The sequence below is a fragment of the Lithobates pipiens genome, unplaced genomic scaffold, assembly GCF_037356315.1.
Source record: "Lithobates pipiens isolate NorthernLeopardFrog02 unplaced genomic scaffold, aLitPip1_a1.2 Scaffold_35, whole genome shotgun sequence".
In the NCBI taxonomy this organism is placed as follows: Eukaryota; Metazoa; Chordata; class Amphibia; order Anura; family Ranidae; genus Lithobates; species Lithobates pipiens.
The window spans coordinates 4,074,739-4,095,015 of record NW_027507811.1 but is presented as its reverse complement, the minus strand read 5'-3'; the positions used below and the strand labels follow the sequence as shown (position 1 = coordinate 4,095,015).

Below are 20,277 nucleotides of genomic sequence, written 5' to 3'. Positions count from 1 at the left end.
CCTTTAGGTCGAATTTGCGGCCACGGGGTAATTATTAGGGGGTAGCACGTAGTCCCACCACCTGGACAATAGCATAATACATGTATGAGGTGAATTTGGGATCGATAACTACAAGCATTTTTTTTTTATTTGGGAAATTGTTCTGACAATTCAGGACTATGGAGCTAATGAAGGCAATGGAGGAGAGGGAAGGTCAGGGACCAGGGTAGGCAAACAAGAGGGTGCAGGAGATACAGAGCACTGACAGCAGCACCGTAATACAGAGCACTGACATCAGCACCGTGACATACAGCGCTGACAGCAGCTCCGTGACATACAGCGCTGACAGCAGCTCCGTGACATACAGCGCTGACAGCAGCTCCGTGACATACAGCGCTGACAGCAGCTCCGTGACATACAGCGCTGACAGCAGCTCCGTGACATACAGCGCTGACAGCAGCACCGTGACATACAGCGCTGACAGCAGCTCCGTGACATACAGCGCTGACAGCAGCTCCGTGACATACAGCGCTGACAGCAGCTCCGTGACATACAGCACTGACAGCAGCTCCGTGACATACAGCGCTGACAGCAGCTCCGTGACATACAGCGCTGACAGCAGCACCGTGACATACAGCGCTGACAGCAGCTCCGTGACATACAGCGCTGACAGCAGCTCCGTGACATACAGCGCTGACAGCAGCTCCGTGACATACAGCACTGACAGCAGCTCCGTGACATACAGCGCTGACAGCAGCTCCGTGACATACAGCGCTGACAGCAGCACCGTGACATACAGCGCTGACAGCAGCTCCGTGACATACAGCGCTGACAGCAGCTCCGTGACATACAGCGCTGACAGCAGCTCCGTGACATACAGCGCTGACAGCAGCTCCGTGACATACAGCGCTGACAGCAGCTCCGTGACATACAGCGCTGACAGCAGCTCCGTGACATACAGCGCTGACAGCAGCTCCGTGACATACAGCGCTGACAGCAGCACCGTAAGCAGCCCCAGGAGGAAGTCAGCACAGCACAGGGATGGTGTGATCCCCTCATAATAAGAACCCCCAGGAGGAAGTCAGCACAGCACAGGGATGGTGGGAGCCCCTCATAATAAGAACACCCAGGAGGAAGTCAGCACAGCACAGGGATGGTGGGAACCCCTCATAATAAGCAGCCCCAGTAGAAATATGACACCGCTCAACCTCTTCAAAGAGGAGGGTAGGGGCATATAGTACGGTGTGCTTTTTTGGGTCAGGGAAGTGAGCCAAATGAATTAAGAAGGTCTGTGTGCTTGATTCCAAAAATTGTTTATAGACATATACATGGTCTACTGATCACATGTGTTGAATTCCTCCGAGATCCATGCCTCATTCATTTTTAGAAATGTGAGGTAGTTAACACTGTGGTGAGCTAGGCGAGTACGCTTATCGGTCACAATCCCCCCTGCTGCGCTGAACGTCCTTTCGGACAGGACACTGGATGAGGGGCAAGCCAACAGTTCGATTGCAAATTGGGCAAGCTCTGGCCAGAGGTCAAGCCTGCCCACCCAGTAGTCTAGGGGTTCATCACTCCTCAGAGCGTCCACATCGGCCGTTAACCCAATGTAGTCGGACACCTGACGGTCTAGGCGTTCCCTGATGCTGGATCCGGATGACACCTGTCGATGGGTCGGCTGAAAGAATGACCTCATATCCGAAGTCACCAACACATCTTCAAACCGGCCTCTTCTTGCAGGCGCTGTTGGATTGGTACCCGCAACTCCTTCTCTGGGAGTGGGAATTGCTCCTCTGCCAGCGCACGCAAAAGCAGAATGCAGCATTTCTCGAAGCAAGGCCTGGAAGTGCTGCATTCTGACAGCCCTCTGCGACGGCGGTAACATTTCCGCCATTTTGTGTTTGTACCGGGGGTCTAAGTACGTTGCCACCCAGTACTGGTCCTTGACCCTCATGCTTTTTATACGGGGGTCCCTATTAAAACACTGGAGCATGAAGGCCCCCATTTGCACTAAAGTGGAAGCGGTGTGGTGGCCTGGCTCCTGCTCATCATCCAGGATAATGTCGTCCTCTTCATTCTCCTCTCCCCATCCTCGCACAACAGGGATCCCAGAAAGGTTTAAAGCATGCTCTTCTTGCTCCTGCTCATCCGCCCCGGCACCATCCTCCTCTGACTCCTCATCAGACTCCTGTTGTTGACTTGTCTCAGATAGAGTAGCCCCCCCTGGGAATTCATCCAGCATTGCGACTTCCTCATCTTCCCGCTCCTGCTCCTCCACAGCCTGATCAATGACACGACGCAATGCACGCTCCAGAAAGAAGGCATAAGGTACCATGTCACTGATGGCGCCATGGCTGCGACTGACCAGTTTGGTGATCTCCTCAAATGGCCGCAGAAGTCTGCATGTGTCGCGCATGAGCAGCCACTGGCGCGGTGAAAAAAAACCCAGCTCCCCAGAACCGTTTCTTTCGCAGAGTTCATACAGGTAGACGTTAACTGCACGTTTCTGCTGGAGCAGCCTATCAAGCATATAGAAGGTTGAGTTCCATCGCGTCGGGCAATCGCAAATAAGACGTCTGACCGGCAGATGGTGTCGCCGCTGAATGTCAGCAAGGCGAGCCATGGCCGTGTAAGATCTTCTGAAATGGGCCGAGATTTTCCTTGCCTGCCGCAAGATGTCCTGGACCCCAGGGTATTTGACAAGGAATCGCTGCACGACCAAGTTTAAGACGTGTGCCATGCACGGCACGTGCGTGATTTTGCCCTGTTTCAATGCGCTAAGCAGATTGGCACCGTTGTCACACACCACTTTACCAACTGTCAAATTGAGCGGTGTTAGCCACTCATCTGCCTGTGAACGCAAAGCTGAAAGGAGTGCCGGGCCAGTGTGGCTCTTTGCTTCCAGGCACAACAGACGCAGCACGGCATGGCAACGTCTCACCTGGCATGTGGAATAGGTTCTGGGGAGCTTGGGCGGTGCAGTGGAAGAGACGCTAGCAGCGGAAAAGGAGGAGGCAGCTGAGGAGGAGAGGGAGGAGGATGGAGTAGGAGGAGGAGAAGAAGAGTCAGGCCTGCATGCAATCCGTGGCGGTAAAACCAAATCTACACGGGTGCCACGGGTTACATGCTTGACGGCCGTCAGAAGGTTCACCCAGTGGGCAGTAAAACTGATATACCTTCCCTGCCCGTGTTTGCTAGACCACGTGTCTGTGGTCAGATGTATCTTGGCACCGACACTGTGTGCCAGAGATACATTCACTTGCCGCTGAACATGGCCATATAGCTCTGGGATGCCCTTCTCTGAGAAATACTTCCTTCCTGGGACCTTCCATTGTGGTGTTCCAATGGCCACAAATTTGCGAAAGGCCTCCGAGTCCACCAGTTTATATGGCAGTAGTTGGCGGGCTATGAGTTCTGACAAGCCAGCCGCCAACCGTTGGGCAAGAGGGTTATCCGGCGTCATCATTTTTTTACGCTCAAACATTAGGCCCACGGAAGCCTGCCTTTTTGCAGAAAAATGTGAGCTTGGCGTGATGGAAGGTGGAGTGGAGGACAATTGTGAGGAGAGAGGAGAAGGAGAAGTAGAAGACGAGGCTGGACGGTGAGAGCCTGCAGTGTGGCTTTGTGTGTTCCGTTGCTCCCACTGGGCTCGGTGATGGCTGCTCATGTGCCTTCTTAAGGCGGTCGTCCCTAGGTGAGTATTGGGCTTACCGCGACTAACGCGTTGACTGCAAAGATTGCAGATGGCAACGCTATTGTCAGCAGCGGACACGTTAAAAAAAGCCCACACTGCGGAGCCATGTGCCGGTGTCCTGGGAGCGCCAGATGTGACCGTACATGGTCGATGACTCGCTCCTGATACATTTGCAGTCTGCTTTGTCCCTGCTGTGCAATGTAAGTCATTGCTGCTTCTCCTCCCTATCTGCTGGTCCATATCTCCCTCTGAACTCCCCTCCTCTTCCTCTCTTGTGGGCACCCACGTGACATCACTAGACACGTCATCATCAACGTCACCTTCCCCACCGCTATAAGTAGAGATCTCGGAGTAGGCAGCAACACCGGGGACCAACCTCCTCCTTGGGCTGATCTGGGTACTGGCGTCAGACTGCTGAGTAGCGCTTGTTGCTACCTCCTCTTCCTGATCCAATACCAAGAGTGGCTGCGCATCAGAAATGTCCTCTTGATATGGATCGGAAAATAATTCCAGTGACTCAAGCGGAAGGTATGTGGTGGTGGTGGTGGTGGTCGTGTTGTTGGTGGTAGTGTCTTTGGGGGTGCACATAGCAGAGAGTGAAGAAGAGGGTGCAGATCGAGAGGATGAGGAGGGTGCAGAAGAGTAAGGCTGAGCGAGCCACTCAACCAAGTCTGGTGCATCCTTTAAAGTAATTGAACGCACCTTCTGCAACTTCCCACTTTGGCTCAAGCCTGTTGCTCCTGCCCTACCCCTACCACCCCTGCGGAAGGGCCTGCCTCTTCCTCTGCATGTCATTTTTTAAATGACCCTGTGACAAAACTCTTAGTCCCTATACCGCTGAAGGACTGCTGCAGTATAGGTGAGCGGTCAGCAGTGGTGCACGTCAACCCTATCTATTGTGGACCTATAGCGGTCCTTACAGAACAGCAGACTGTACCGCACTCAAGCCTATGTACCGTAGCACCCTATACCAAGTTACCAGTCCTTATAAGAACTTTTGTGGACCAAGCAGGTTGTGTATTAGTGTTTAGCAGACTGTACGTCAGTCCCTATACCGCTGAAGGACTGCTGCAGTATAGGGCAGCGGTCAGCAGTGGTGCACGTCAACCCTATCTATTGTGGACCGATAGCGGTCCTTACAGAACAGCAGACTGTACCGCACTCAAGCCTATGTACCGTAGCACCCTATACCAAGTTACCAGTCCTTATAAGAACTTTTGTGGAACAAGCAGGTTGTGTGTTAGTGATTAGCAGACTGTACGTCAGTCCCTATACCAATGAAGGACTGCTGCAGTATAGGGCAGCGGTCAGCAGTAGTGCACGGCAACCCTATGTATTGTGGACCGATAGCGGTCCTTACAGAACAGCAGACTGTAACGCACTCAGGCCTATGTACCGTAGCACCCTATACCAAGTTACCAGTCCTTATAAGAACTTTTGTGGACCAAGCAGGTTGTGTGTTAGTGATTAGCAGACTGTACGTCAGTCCCTATACCAATGAAGGACTGCTGCAGTATAGGGCAGCGGTCAGCAGTAGTGCACGGCAACCCTATGTATTGTGGACCGATAGCGGTCCTTACAGAACAGCAGACTGTAACGCACTCAGGCCTATGTACCGTAGCACCCTATACCAAGTTACCAGTCCTTATAAGAACTTTTGTGGACCAAGCAGGTTGTGTGTTAGTGATTAGCAGACTGTACGTCAGTCCCTATACCAATGAAGGACTGCTGCAGTATAGGGCAGCGGTCAGCAGTAGTGCACGGCAACCCTATGTATTGTGGACCGATAGCGGTCCTTACAGAACAGCAGACTGTAACGCACTCAGGCCTATGTACCGTAGCACCCTATACCAAGTTACCAGTCCTTATAAGAACTTTTGTGGACCAAGCAGGTTGTGTGTTAGTGATTAGCAGACTGTACGTCAGTCCCTATACCAATGAAGGACTGCTGCAGTATAGGGCAGCGGTCAGCAGTAGTGCACGGCAACCCTATGTATTGTGGACCGATAGCGGTCCTTACAGAACAGCAGACTGTACTGCACTCAGGCCTATGTACCGTAGCACCCTATACCAAGTTACCAGTCCTTATAAAAACTTTTGTGGACCAAGCAGGTTGTGTGTTAGTGATTAGCAGACTGTACGTCAGTCCCTATACCAATGAAGGACTGCTGCAGTATAGGGCAGCGGTCAGCAGTAGTGCACGGCAACCCTATGTATTGTGGACCGATAGCGGTCCTTACAGAACAGCAGACTGTACTGCACTCAGGCCTATGTACCGTAGCACCCTATACCAAGTTACCAGTCCTTATAAGAACTTTTGTGGACCAAGCAGGTTGTGTGTTAGTGATTAGCAGACTGTACGTCAGTCCCTATACCAATGAAGGACTGCTGCAGTATAGGGCAGCGGTCAGCAGTAGTGCACGTCAACCCTATGTATTGTGGACCGATAGCGGTCCTTACAGAACAGCAGACTGTACTGCACTCAGGCCTATGTACCGTAGCACCCTATACCAAGTTACCAGTCCTTATAAGAACTTTTGTGGACCAAGCAGGTTGTGTGTTAGTGATTAGCAGACTGTACGTCAGTCCCTATACCAATGAAGGACTGCTGCAGTATAGGGCAGCGGTCAGCAGTAGTGCACGTCAACCCTATGTATTGTGGACCGATAGCGGTCCTTACAGAACAGCAGACTGTACTGCACTCAGGCCTATGTACCGTAGCACCCTATACCAAGTTACCAGTCCTTATAAGAACTTTTGTGGACCAAGCAGGTTGTGTGTTAGTGTTTAGCAGACTGTGCGTCAGTCCCTATACCGCTGAAGGACTGCTGCAGTATAGGGCAGCGGTCAGCAGTAGTGCACGGCAACCCTATGTATTGTGGACCGATAGCGGTCCTTACAGAACAGCAGACTGTACTGCACTCAGGCCTATGTACCGTAGCACCCTATACCAAGTTACCAGTCCTTATAAGAACTTTTGTGGACCAAGCAGGTTGTGTGTTAGTGTTTAGCAGACTGTGCGTCAGTCCCTATACCGCTGAAGGACTGCTGCAGTATAGGGCAGCGGTCAGCAGTAGTGCACGTCAACCCTATGTATTGTGGACCGATAGCGGTCCTTACAGAACAGCAGACTGTAACGCACTCAGGCCTATGTACCGTAGCACCCTATACCAAGTTACCAGTCCTTATAAGAACTTTTGTGGACCAAGCAGGTTGTGTATTAGTGTTTAGCAGACTGTGCGTCAGTCCCTATACCGCTGAAGGACTGCTGCAGTATAGGGCAGCGGTCAGCAGTAGTGCACGGCAACCCTATCTATTGTGGACCGATAGCGGTCCTTACAGAACAGCAGACTGTACCGCACCCAAGCCTATGTACCGTAGCACCCTAGACAGACCAAGTTACCAGTCCTTATAAGAACTTTTGTGGAACAAGTGAGTTGTGAATGATTAGCAGACTGCAGCAGAAGGGCAGCAGTCAAGTATAATATTCTTTCTATATTTGGAAGAAAGAATATTATACGTGTACAAGCCTATTACCGTACCACTGATACCAGTCCTGAAAAGAACCTTTGTGGAACTAATAGTAACAGCAAGTCTTTAAAATTATCCTCACTGCCTGACACACTGCTTCCTGCCTGTCCCTATACAAATTGGCAAAAAAGAGTAGGCTGGAACGATTAGCTGGAACAGCTCTTTTGTGGACCTGATAGTAACAGCTAATGATGATGATGATGATGATGATGAAGAAAGACTAATCTGGCTGAGCTGTCCCTAAAATAGCAGCATACAGCGCTCTGTCCCTTTATCTAAACTGACAAAAGAAACTCAGGCTGCTGACCTAACACCTATACCAGTCCTGAAAAGAACTTTTGTGTACCAAATAGCTAGCGTTTTCTCTGTCCCTACTCCACACAGGATCCTTTCCCTACAGTGACAGAAGAAAGAATGTAAAATGGCCACCGGATCGGGTGTATTTATAGGTTAGGGGGAATGTCCAAGTGTCCATGAGCTGTCATGTCTCAATTGGTTGTCCTGTAACACATGATAAACGTGTCACGAAAGGTTAAAGTTCTTGTATACATTAAACACGTAAGTCCGCCGGGGCGAACGACGGAAAAAGGCGTTCGAACCCGCGGACGGCGAAAGTCGGAAATTCGCCGCGAAACGACCGCCGGGCGAACCGTTCGGCCATCACTACCGGTGACCCTTGTAGAGCTTACTTTTTGTCTAGCAACTTCTTTCAAGTGAGAAGAAGACAAATGGAGAGTAGCGTGGTATCCTCAGGAAGGTGAAAGGTGGATACAGTCTTTGGAAGGAAGGATGGGCTGTAAATCAACCATGTCCTTGAGAAGAGTAATGCCGCGTACACACGAGCGGATTGTATGGCATACTTAGTCCGTCATACAATCCGACGGACAATCCGTCGTAGTTTCCACTGAACGGACTTGACCACACACGGATACACAAACAGTCCGTCGAAAGCTTGCGCGATGACGTGTACAGCACGTACGACGGGACTAGAAATAGGAAGTCCAATACACAGCAATGCAACCTTCCGCCGTGTAAATCCTTTCTGGGCATGCGCCATTCTTAGTCCGTCGAACTAGCATACTGACGACCGTATTGTCCGCTGAAACCAAAGTACGACGGACAGATTTTTGGAAAATCCGAAATTCTTAGCACTCCGGACTGCACGCTGAAAAAGTCCGCTGAAGCCCACACACGAGCGGATTGTCCGCTGAAATGTGTTTCAATGGACTAAGTACGTCAAACAGTTCGACCGTGTGTACACGGCATAAGAAATGGTGATTGGCCACCAACTACCTAATATGAGACAATAGTAACAAGGAAGGCTGCCTTCTGCGATGGGGTCATAGAATAAACCTTGGGCAATGGTTTGAAGGAAGAATACTGAAGTGCTGATAACAAATAGTGCCACGGGTAGGGATGAGCCGAACACCCCCCGGTTCGGTTCGCACCAGAACTTGCGAACGACCCCCGCGTTCGGTACGAACGTTAGAACCCCATTGAAGTCTATGGGACTCGAACGTTCGAATTGGAAAGTGCTCATTTTAACGGCTAATATGCAAGATAGTGTCCTAAAAAGGGTTTGGCGACCTGCCTCCTGCCTCAGGGGACATGGGTCACTGCAAAAAAAAGTTTTAAAAACTACCGTTTTGGCGGGAGCACTGATTTTAATGACGATTAAAGTGAAAAAAAAAAAGTGAAATATTCCTTTAAATATGGTGCCTGGGGGGTGTCTGTAGTATGCCTGTGAAGTGCCACGTGTTTCCCGTGTTTAGAACAGTCCCTGCACAAAATGACATTAAACGGAAATAACACCATTTAAAACTGCTTGCGGTTTTAATGTTATATCTGGTTCCTGCAATATGGTTGAAAATCATTCAGAAAAATGGCATGGGTAGCCCTCCCTGCCCATTACCAGCCTATTTGGGTCTTGTACGCATATTAAGGGGAACCCCGTACCCATATTAAAAAAAGGAAATGCGTGTGGCCCCCAGGCCCTATATACTCAGAACAGCAGTATACAGGCGGTGCAAACAAGACAGGGACTGTGTAGGTTTGTTGTGTTAAGTTGAATCTGTTTGTCATTTTCAACCGGTACATTTTTAAAGTGTAGCTCCAGTCAAAAAAACTATCTTTAAGCTTTTTGGAAAACATAGGGAAGGGTTATCACCCCTGTATAATTTGTTTTGTCGTCCATCTTTTTTCATCTCACTTGCTGTTGTCTCCTTCCGTTTGCAAGTAGGAGATGTTTGTAAGTTGGATGTTTGAAAGTAGGGGCCTGCCCTATATTATAGCGGTATGTACTGGGTACAGAGCACGCAGACAGCACGCACTATCTCCTAACACTACTGACTGCAAGCTCTATTATTAACCACTTGTTAGCCCAATGTTTGCATAAAGTGAAAGATGAAGTTATGCTGAGTAAATAGATATCAAACATGTCACTCTTCAAAATTGCACATGCCCGTGGAATGGCGCCAAACGTCGCTACTTAAAAAATCCCCATAGGCGACGCTTTAAATTTTTTTTTTACTGGTTACATGTTTTGAGTTGCAGAGGAGGTCTAGGACTAGAATTATTGCTCTCGCTCTAACATTCTCGGCGATACCTCACATGTGTGGCACATGCGAGCACATGGGGACATGGGCGCTTTAATTTTTATTTTATTTTTTTATTGTTCATTTTACTTTATTTATTTTAGTTTGACATTTTTTTCCCCAAAAATATATTTTTGATCACTTTTATTCCTATTACAAGAAATGTAAACATCCCTTGTAATAGGAATATGGGGTGACAGGTCCTCTTTACAGTGAAATCTGGGGGGTCAATATGACCCCACATCTCACCTCTAGGCTGGGAAGCCTGAAATAAAAAATAAAAAAAAGATTCTGGCTTTGATCGTACTGGCGAGTTGGTAGAAGCACCGGAGGGCGGTGAGGGGTGGGGGGCGTCTATGGCTGGGTATTTCAGGGTATCACCGAGTATGGCTGGGTATCTCTGAGTATGGCTGGGTATGGCAATTTATGGCAGGGTATTACAGAGTATTGGCGGGGTATTGGCGGGGTACTACAGAGTAATAGCAGGGTACTGCACTGCAGAGTAATGGCAGGGTACTGCACTGCAGAGTAATGGCGGGGTACTGCACTGCAGAGTAATGGCGGGGTACTGCACTGCAGAGTAATGGCGGGGTACTGCACTGCAGAGTAATGGCGGGGTACTGCAGAGTAATGGCGGGGTACTGCACTGCAGAGTAATGGCGGGGTACTGCACTGCAGAGTAATGGCGGGGTACTGCACTGCAGAGTAATGGCAGGGTACTGCACTGCAGAGTAATGGCAGGGTACTGCACTGCAGAGTAATGGCGGGGTACTGCACTGCAGAGTAATGGCGGGGTACTGCAGAGTAATGGCGGGGTACTGCAGAGTAATGGCAGGGTACTGCAGAGTATGCACTGGTATTGCAGAGTATTGGCAGGGAATTGAGGGGTTAAATTCGGTGAGCAGCGATGTGGGCACTGCAGATGCAGCCCACATCGCTGCTGACACCGATCTCTTTCCCCTCCGCTGTACCGATCGGTACAGAAAGGGGAGGGAGGAACAGGCGTCATAACATGACGCCGGTTTGTTTCCAAGTGATCACTCCGTCATTTGACGGAGCAATCACGTGGTAAACGGCCGCTATGAGCGGCCGTTTACCATGATGCGCCGGGTCCTATGGACCCGGCGGTCACGGATGCTCTCGAGTGCGCACACCTCGGGGCACGCGAGAGCAGAATTCTGGGAGGCCGTTAATTAACGGCCTCTCTGAGTTAAACAACCGCCCTGAAGCCGTTAATCGGCAATGGGCAGTTGTTAAGTGGTTAAAGCTAGATCACTAGCTATATAGGTGAGGTGAATATAGTGGTGTATACTGCAGTCAGGGCACAGACAACAACCACTACACAGCAGCAAGATAGGAAATCAGCCAAAAACGATCGGTGTGTACTGTGTTGAAGGTACACAGAACACCCACTGCTTCAGATGCAAAGTAACACACTACAGGAGGCCGCCTTAAAGGCGGCCTTATATAGTGTGGGGCGTGCACTACACAGCCTGAGCTATGATTGGCCACAGGCAGGATGCCTGTGGCCAATCATGGCTCTCCTCGCTGCCGGCGCTGCGATTGGCCAAGCATGCGGGGTCACAGTGCATGCTTGGCCAATCATGGGGCAGCAATGCACTGCGCCAACGCAGTGCATTGTGGTCCGCGCGCGCGTCACTCGAATTTTGACGCGAACGGCCAAAACGTTCGGAATTCGCCGAACGGCCAATGTTCGAGTCGAACGTACGTTCGACTCCAACACGAAGCTCATCCCTAGCCACGGGAGGCTTAATAAATTGGACAATGTAACTGATTCCATTGTTGTGATCCAAGTAAGGGTTGCCAAGCATCCTTGAAATATTGCAGGGGCCAACAGCTGGCCCTTAATGTTGTTCAGTGCAGACTCTGATCAATGCCACATTACATCCGGACAACGTAACTGACACCCTGAATCAAGCTGTGAATCAGAAAGTTGGTTGTAGGACCCGATCTTTGGAGTGGGATGTAAAGCAATCAAAAAGTCCTTAAGAAGAATAAGAAAAGGTGAAGGGCCACCAACTCGAATACACTTCTCCAGGTTGAGACCATGACGAGAAAGGGTTCCTTCTGGGCTAGGCTCATGGGGCTCCATTCACAAAGCGGTATCTTGCAGTATCCGAGTATGGGGAGGTCATAGTGACTGACCATCGATCTACACCCGGGGACTTTTTCTTAAATTTTTTAGTTTTTGTTCTAATAAAGGACTTGTCAAAAACTGCCTCCTGTGTTTTTTTTTACGCTACTTTTTTTCTTGAGGAAAGAGAAGGTGAACCATGTACCCCATGCTTATTCACATGGGGGGGGGGGGCTGGGATCCAGATTCCGATAAGCACCCACCCATACACCCCCACAACCACTGGTCAGGGTTGTGGAGAAACAGCCCTTGTCCCCGTCAACATGGGGACAAGGTGCTTTGGGGGGGCAGAGCCCACTCTGCCCCAAAACACCCTCCCCCGTGTTGAGGGCATGTGGCCTGGAATTGTACAGGAGGGGGGGGGCACTCCCTTATCCCCCCCCCTTTTCCTGTCCTGCCGGGCTGCATGCTCAGATAAGGGTCTGGAACGGATTTGGGGGAGGGGGGGCACGCCATTTATTTTTACATTTTGGCACGAGGGTTCTCCTCAATATTCATACCAGACCCAAAGGGCCTGGTATGGATTGGGTGAGCCCCATGCCTATTTTTTTTTTTTCTTCTTCATTGCCAGCAAATCTTTTTCTTTACAGTCAGCTGTCAGCGGGGAATCCCTCCGACATCTGATGGATCATTGGTTGTTAAGGACGCGCCGGCCGCCCGCTCAATGTTGTTTACTAGTTGTTAAGGATGCCAGCGGCTGCCGGTTCCTTCAATATCGCATGCCGAGACCACTACTTATTTACCGCATGCATTTTTTTTCCCCCCTTTTGTAAATTGACTTCCACTCCCGTTTTTGCGGTATTTACCGAGCGTTTTTTGCGGTAAATACCACATAAAGCAATAGTGAATTGACATCTTCAGGGTCGCGTGTTGTATTTGGGAAAACACCTAAATACCACGTGTGATCTGCTTCTGTGAATGGAGCCCATAGAGAGAATGTCACACATTGGTTTGGAGGACAGATACTGAAATAACCGACAGCACCAGATTAATGCCTGAGACACACCATGAGAATATCGGTGGAACGATCGTCTGCTTTTTATTTTTGCTACTAGTCTCATAGTGATAAGTGAATCGGTTACCAGAGTTACGAGGATTAGCGTAAAACAGAATACAACTTCCCGCGATGATGTAATGTATTGTATAGTAATCCTTCGTTTCCGAGCCTCCGAGTCTTGGTCACTCGATTTTTATGGACGAATACTGTACTGATTAAATGAAAAACGTTTGTTCTGTTATCTTCCGAGAAAATTTTTCGTGCTTGTCCCTTCAAATAAATTTGCATGAACTGTCCTGATCGGCTCTCAAAAGCTGTGAACTGCCGGTCCTCTGCCAATTGCCCAGGATGACTATTTTGCACCCTAGGCCAAACTAACTCCCCCCCCCCCCAAAGCCAACCGCCCACCCTGGCGCGGGGGTGGCGCTAGTCTTGAGTAGGGTGTGGGTGACAATAGGAAAAGGGCAGGATAGTTTCGCCTATGCCCGGAGACCTGGCTCCCCAGTGTCCTACTCCACCTCCCCAGCTGTGTCCGCCAGACATTCTTCAGCCCTTCGTGTTCCCTGGTTAGGCTCAGTGGTCGTGGCTGCGCCCCCTAGGCAGCAGTGCACCCTAGGCGGCTGCCTAGTTCGCCTAGCGGGAGCGTCGGCCCTGTACTAAATAGACAATGCTCCCATCCAACTGTATGTGTATAATGGCTGGGCGGGAGGTGATTACATCTCCTGACGCTTAGGGGTCTATTCAGAAATAATTTGCACGGTAATTTGCATGGGTAAAGGGCATGTACATTCCTTTTCTGTGTATCGGGGTAAAAAAAATGAATGTTCTTCGGCTATTTGCTGAGCTTTTCATGTTTTCCATGATTTAAAATGGAAAATACCACATTTGGCCACTAGTTGGCCCTAATCCCCATACTTAGCGCCATCTAATGACCAAATGTAGAATTGTCCTTTCTAAATCAATGGTCGGTATAATATTGATGGCTTCATTAACCACCTCAATACAGGGCACTTACACCCCCTTCCTGCCCAGACCAATTTTTAGCGCTCTCATACTTTGAATGACAATTACTCAGCCATGCAACACTTTACTCATATGAAATTTGCATCCTTTTTTCATGCAAATAGAGTCTATGGGAGAAATATAAAGTGCTTATTTTAAAGGCTAATATGAAAGTTACTGTCCTAAAAAGTGTTTGGGGACCCGGGTTCTGCCCCAGGGGACATGGATCAATGCAAAAAAAAAAGTTTTAAAATTGTCAGTTTTTTCAGGAGCAGTGATTTTAATAATGATTAAAATGAAACAATAAATGTGTAATATTCCTTTAAATTTCAGTCCATCCATGCATCCGTATTCTGTCTCCACTGAGGAGACACTGCGGGGATCCCAGCACTGACGTTTCTTATATTAGGAGGGCAGGGCCACCGGTCACCTGACCCTGCCCCCTCTGACGCTAGTGAGGGAAGCCAGGGGTTCCCCAATGACGTATGAGTGACCCCGCCCCCCTCTGATGTAACGCAGGTTTCCGGTCACCCATACGTCATTGGGGAAGCCCTGGCTTCCCTCACTAGTGTCAGAGGGGGCGGGGTCAGGTGACGGATTGCCCCGCCCTCCTAATATAAGAAACGTCAGATCCCCACAGTGTCTCCTCAGTGGAGACAGAAGACGGATGCATGAATGGACTGCGCTGGACTGAAAATTACCCGTCGCTGGATCAGATGAGCGATTGCTGGACCCCGGAGAGATGATCATCCGTCGCTGGATAGCAAGAGTGGATTACCACCGCTGGAATCTTTTTCAAAAGTGTGTTTGTCTTATTTAACCATTTTTTACACTTTCTTTGTGAAATGGTAGGGGTATTTTTGTACCCCCTTACCATTTTAAACAGGGGGGGGGCCGGGATCTGGGGGTCCCCTTGTTTAAGGGGGCTTCCAGATTCTGATAAGCCCCCCGCCCGCAGACCCCCACAACCACCGGACAGGGTTGTGGGGGATGAGGCCCTTGTCCCCATCAACATGGGGACATGGTGCTTTGAGGGGTCACAGACCCCCAAAGCATCCTCCCAATGTTGAGGGCATGTGGCCTGGTACGGTTCAGGGGGGGGTGCTCTCTCGTTCCCCCCCCTCTTTTCCTGCGGCCTGCCAGGTTGCGTGCTCGGATAAAGGGTCTGGTATGGATTTTTAGAGGGACCCCACGTCAATTTCTTTTTTTAATTTGACGCGGGGTTCCCCTTAATATCCATATCAGACCTGAAGGGCCTGGTAATTAAATTTAGGGGAACCCCCACGCTTTTTTTTTTTTTATCAATGAATGAATTGTCGGCTCCCGTAATGCAGAGAACACCGACAATTCATTGCGGCCGCAAGTGATTTTAAAAGACTTTTTTTCCTTGCGAAATGACACTTTGTGCAGCGACAGTTCTAAGCACCAGAAACATGCGCCCCTTCACAGGCATACTATAGACACCCCCCAGCTACGAAATTTAAAGGAATATTACACTTTTATTGTTTCACTTTAATCATTATTAAAATCACTGCTCCTGAAAAAAATACAGTTTTTAAAACTTTTTTTTTGCATTGATCCATGTCCCCTGGGGCAGGACCCGGGTCCCCAAACACTTTTTAGGACAATAACTTGCATATTAGCCTTTAAAATGAGCACTTTAGATTTTGAACGTTCGAGTCCCATAGACTTTAATAGGGTTCTAAATTTCACACAAAGTTTAGGTCTGTTCGCAGGTTCTGGTGCGAACCGAACAGGGGGGTGTTCGGCTCATCCTTAATGCATACAACAAATTATACCCCAAAATACATTCTGCTACTCATCCCGAGTACAGCGAATCCACATGTGTGAGACTTTTTCACAGCCTGGCCATGTACAGAGGCCCAACATTGAAGTAGCACCTTCAGGCGTTCTACGAGCATAAAATTATCTAATTTCTCAACCACCTATTACACTTTTGAAGGCCCTGGAGCACTAGTACAGTGCAATTGCCCACAAAATGACCCCATTTTGGAAAGCAAACACCCCAACGTATAATCTATAAGGCAGAACGAGTCTTTTGAACGGTTCATTTTCCAGAAGTTTTTGGAAAATGTGGGAAAAAATGAAAACGCTTTTTTTTTTTTTACACAAAGTTGTCAATTTATAAGATATTTCTAACACATAGCATGTACATACCAAAAATTACACCCCAAAACACATTCTGCTACTCTTCCAGAGTATGGCGATACCGCATGTGTGAGACTTTTACACAGCCTGGTCACATACAGAGGACCAACATTGAAGTAGCACCTTCAGGCGTTCTAGGAGCATAAATTACACATCTCATTTCATTCCTACCTATCACACTTTTGAAGGTCCTTGAGCACCAGGACAATGGAATTACCCCCAAAATGACCCCATTTTGGAAAGCAAACACCCCAATGTATATTCTATGAGACATGGGCTGCAGATAAGTACTCAGGTACTCTGACGGGCTGCAGATAGGTACTTGGTTACTCTGATGGGCTGGTGACAGGTACTCGGGTACTCTGATGGGCTGGTGACAGGTACTCTGGCGGGCTGCAGATAGGTACTCGGTTACTCTGATGGGCTGGTGACAGGTACTCGGGTACTCTGATGGGCTGGTGACAGGTACTCTGACGGGCTGCAGATAGGTACTCGGGTACTCTGATGGGCTGGTGACAGGTACTCGGGTACTCTGATGGGCTGGTGACAGGTACTCGGGTACTCTGATGGGCTGGTGACAGGTACTCTGACGGGCTGCAGATAGGTACTCGGTTACTCTAATGGGCTGGTGACAGGTACTCGGGTACTCTGATGGGCTGGTGACAGGTACTCTGACGGGCTGCAGATAGGTGCTCGGTTACTCTGATGGGCTGGTGACAGGTACTCTGACAGGCTGCAGATAGGTACTCGGTTACTCTGATGGGCTGGTGACAGGTACTCTGACGGGCTGCAGATAGGTACTCGGTTACTCTGATGGGCTGGTGACAGGTACTCGGGTACTCTGATGGGCTGGTGACAGGTACTCTGACGGGCTGCAGATAGGTACTCGGTTACTCTGATGGGCTGATGACAGGTACTCGGGTACTCTGATGGGCTGGTGACAGGTACTCTGATGGGCTGCAGATAGGTACTCGGTTACTCTGATGGGCTGGTGACAGGTACTCGGGTACTCTGATGGGCTGGTGACAAGTACTTGGTTAATCTGATGGACTGGTGACAGGTACTCGGGTACTCTGATGGGTGGTGACAGGTACTTTGTTGGGTGGTGGCAGGTCCTCTTTATTGGTGGAGAAATTGGTGCGATTGGTATACACTAAGCGGTAAGGAGATGTTACCGCAATCTCCTTTTCACACACGATCGGTGTGTGAGGAGGAGCACCCGGTAACATCTCGTTACCGCTGTGTTTACATTTAGTGATCGGCAGTGAAAGGATCACGGCCGATCACGCGGTAAACAGCCGCCGGCCAATGGCTGTTTACCAGTGTCGGTGACGAGCGGTGTTCCCGGGAACACACTGCCCCCGATGTGCACGTGCCGTGCACAGTGTAGGTACCATCTGTGATCGGCCGTGACTCATATGACGCCCGCCCAGAATGAGAGCCGCACCGCCTGCCCGTCATATGAAACTCACGTTCTTCGATGTCTTCTGTACTCATAAGTGTATGATCTCAGTTATTTGTATGAAATCACGTCTGATAGTGGAAACGAAGGGGTCTATTTTATAGAATATTAGTTGATTGTGACAAACATTTGCCCAGCCGTGAAAAATCCTGTCCATTTTATAATGAACACAGTGATTTCCTATGACCCTCAGCGCCATCTAGTGTTTATAATGCAATATTTTTTCCTGAAACACCTTCATCAGTAAAACTAGTGCACCACCGTCTTATGGCCACAAGATGGAGCCAATGATCATAGGAAATCATCATAAGAAAAAAAATATGGACAAAATTCATCACAGTTGGGTGAATGTGCATCATATTTCTTCAAGGAGTTTTAAAAAACAGACCTGTAAGTGTTTGGGAAATCTTTCCCCACAAAATGTACTGAGCCAATGAGAGGTAATGACTCCATTTTTATTTTAAAAGGCCTAGAGGACCGCCTTTTAAGTGGTGGGGGTAACGTGTTTCGTCCTGAAGGACGGCTTGAGAAAACAGACCTCTTGCAAGAGTTTTCAACACAAAATGTACTCAGCCAATGAGAGGTAAGGACTCCATTTTTATTTTAAAAGGCCTAGAGGACCGCCTTTTAAGTGGTGGGGGTAACGTGTTTCGTCCTGAAGGACGGCTTGAGAAAACAGACCTCTTGCAAGAGTTTTCAACACAAAATGTACTCAGCCAATGAGAGGTAATGACTCCATTTTTATTTTTCTCCTGCTATCAATGGCCGACACGGTACAACACTTCATCCATGTCTTTGGTGATCTCTGATCTCCTTATCAACTGTTTCTTCCATGATGAAGATCAGCCATGGAGTATATCTGAGGTGTATATCAGGGTGTGCTTCTTCCCCACATGTCCAGCAACATTCATATACAAGACATTTCCCGCACTCACTAATACACCTCCAGGGTTGTGTGGGACTCCTGATGTACAGGAAGACAGGACTTCAGTGAGGAACAATTCCCTCACTCAGGAGACGAATGCAGCTTCTCCTCCGTGTGAGATCTCTGATGTCTGTAAAAATTTGACTTATCTGAATAACATTTCCCGCACACTAGACAGGAATACGGCTTCTCCCCTGTGTGAGATCTCTGATGTGTGTTAAGACTGGACCTCATTGAAAAACATTTCCCGCACTCAGAACAGGAATACGGCTTCTCCCCTGTGTGGGATCTCTGATGTGTGTTAAGACTGGACTTCTGTGAAAAACATTTCCCACACACAATACAGGAATATGGCTTCTCCCCTGTGTGCAATCTCTGATGTTTATAAAAATAGGACTTCTCTGAAAAACATTTCCCACAATCAGGGCAGGAATATGGCTTCTCCCCGGTGTGAGATCTCTGATGTTTGTAAAAATTGAACTTCTCTGAAAAACATTTCCCGCACTCAGGGCAGGAATACGGCTTCTCCCCCGTGTGAGATCTCTGATGTCTGTGAAAACTGGACATATCTGAAAAACATTTCCCGCACTCTAGACAAGAATATGGCTTCACCCCTGTGTGAGATCTCTGATGTTTTTTAAGACTGGACTTCTGTGAAAAACATTTCCCACACTCAGGACAGGAATACGGATTCTCCCCCATGTGGGATCTCTGATGTGTTTTAAGACTGGATGTCTGTGAAAAACATTTCCCACACTCAGGACAGGAATACGGCTTCTCCCCCGTGTGGCATCTCTGATGTGTATTAAGACTGGACTTCTGTGAAAAACATTTTCCGCACCCAAGACAGGAATATGGCTTCTCCCCTGTGTGCAATCTCTGATGTTTGTAAAAATAGGACTTCTCTGAAAAACATTTCCCGCACTCGGGGCAGCAATATGGCTTCTCCCCTGTGTGAGATCTCTGATGTTTGAAAAAATAGGACTTCTCTGAAAAACATTTCCCGCACTCAGGGCAAGAATATGGCTTCTCCCCCGTGTGAGATCTCTGATGTGTGTTAAGACTAGACTTCTTTGAAAAACATTTCCCACACTCAAGACAGGAATAAGGCTTTTCCCCTGTGTGAAACCTCTGATGTGAGATAAGAGTGGAATTGTGTAAAAAACATTTCCCACACTCAGGACAGGAATGTGTTTTTTCTCCTGTGTGAGATCTTTTATGCACATTAAGATCGTATTTAGAACGGTAACGCTTCCCGCATTCAGGGCATTGAAATATCTTATGTGTTGGAAGGCCGGCACCGTCCCGCACAGTCTGAGGTTCCTCGGGATAAGAGGAATACGATGGTCCGGCACCGTCCCGCACAGTCTGAGGTTCCTCGGGATAAGAGGAATACGATGGTCCGGCACCGTCCCTCACAGTCTGAGGTTCCTCGGGATAAGAGGAATACGATGGTCCGGCACCGTCCCGCACAGTCTGAGGTTCCTCGGGATAAGAGGAATACGATGGTCCGGCACCGTCCCGCACAGTCTGAGGTTCCTCGGGATAAGAGGAATACGATGGTCCGGCACCGTCCCGCACAGTCTGAGGTTCCTCGGGATAAGAGGAATACGATGGTCCGGCACCGTCCCGCACAGTCTGAGGTTCCTCGGGATAAGAGGAATACGATGGTCCGGCACCGTCCCGCACAGTCTGAGGTTCCTCGGGATAAGAGGAATACGATGGTCCGGCACCGTCCCGCACAGTCTGAGGTTCCTCGGGATAAGAGG

General features: G+C 49.0%; 1 protein-coding gene across 1 annotated transcript in view; it reads right to left on the bottom strand.

The window, feature by feature from the left end:
* Positions 1 to 18,303: 18,303 nt before the first annotated feature.
* The window catches only part of LOC143955453 (uncharacterized), a 274,185-nt gene continuing 272,211 nt past the window's right edge, over positions 18,304 to 20,277 (bottom strand). The window contains exon 16 of the mRNA XM_077465497.1: positions 18,304 to 20,083. Within this exon, the coding sequence (XP_077321623.1) occupies positions 18,590 to 20,083 (1,494 nt within the window). The 3' untranslated portion in view covers positions 18,304 to 18,589. The remainder of the gene's footprint in view (positions 20,084 to 20,277) is intronic.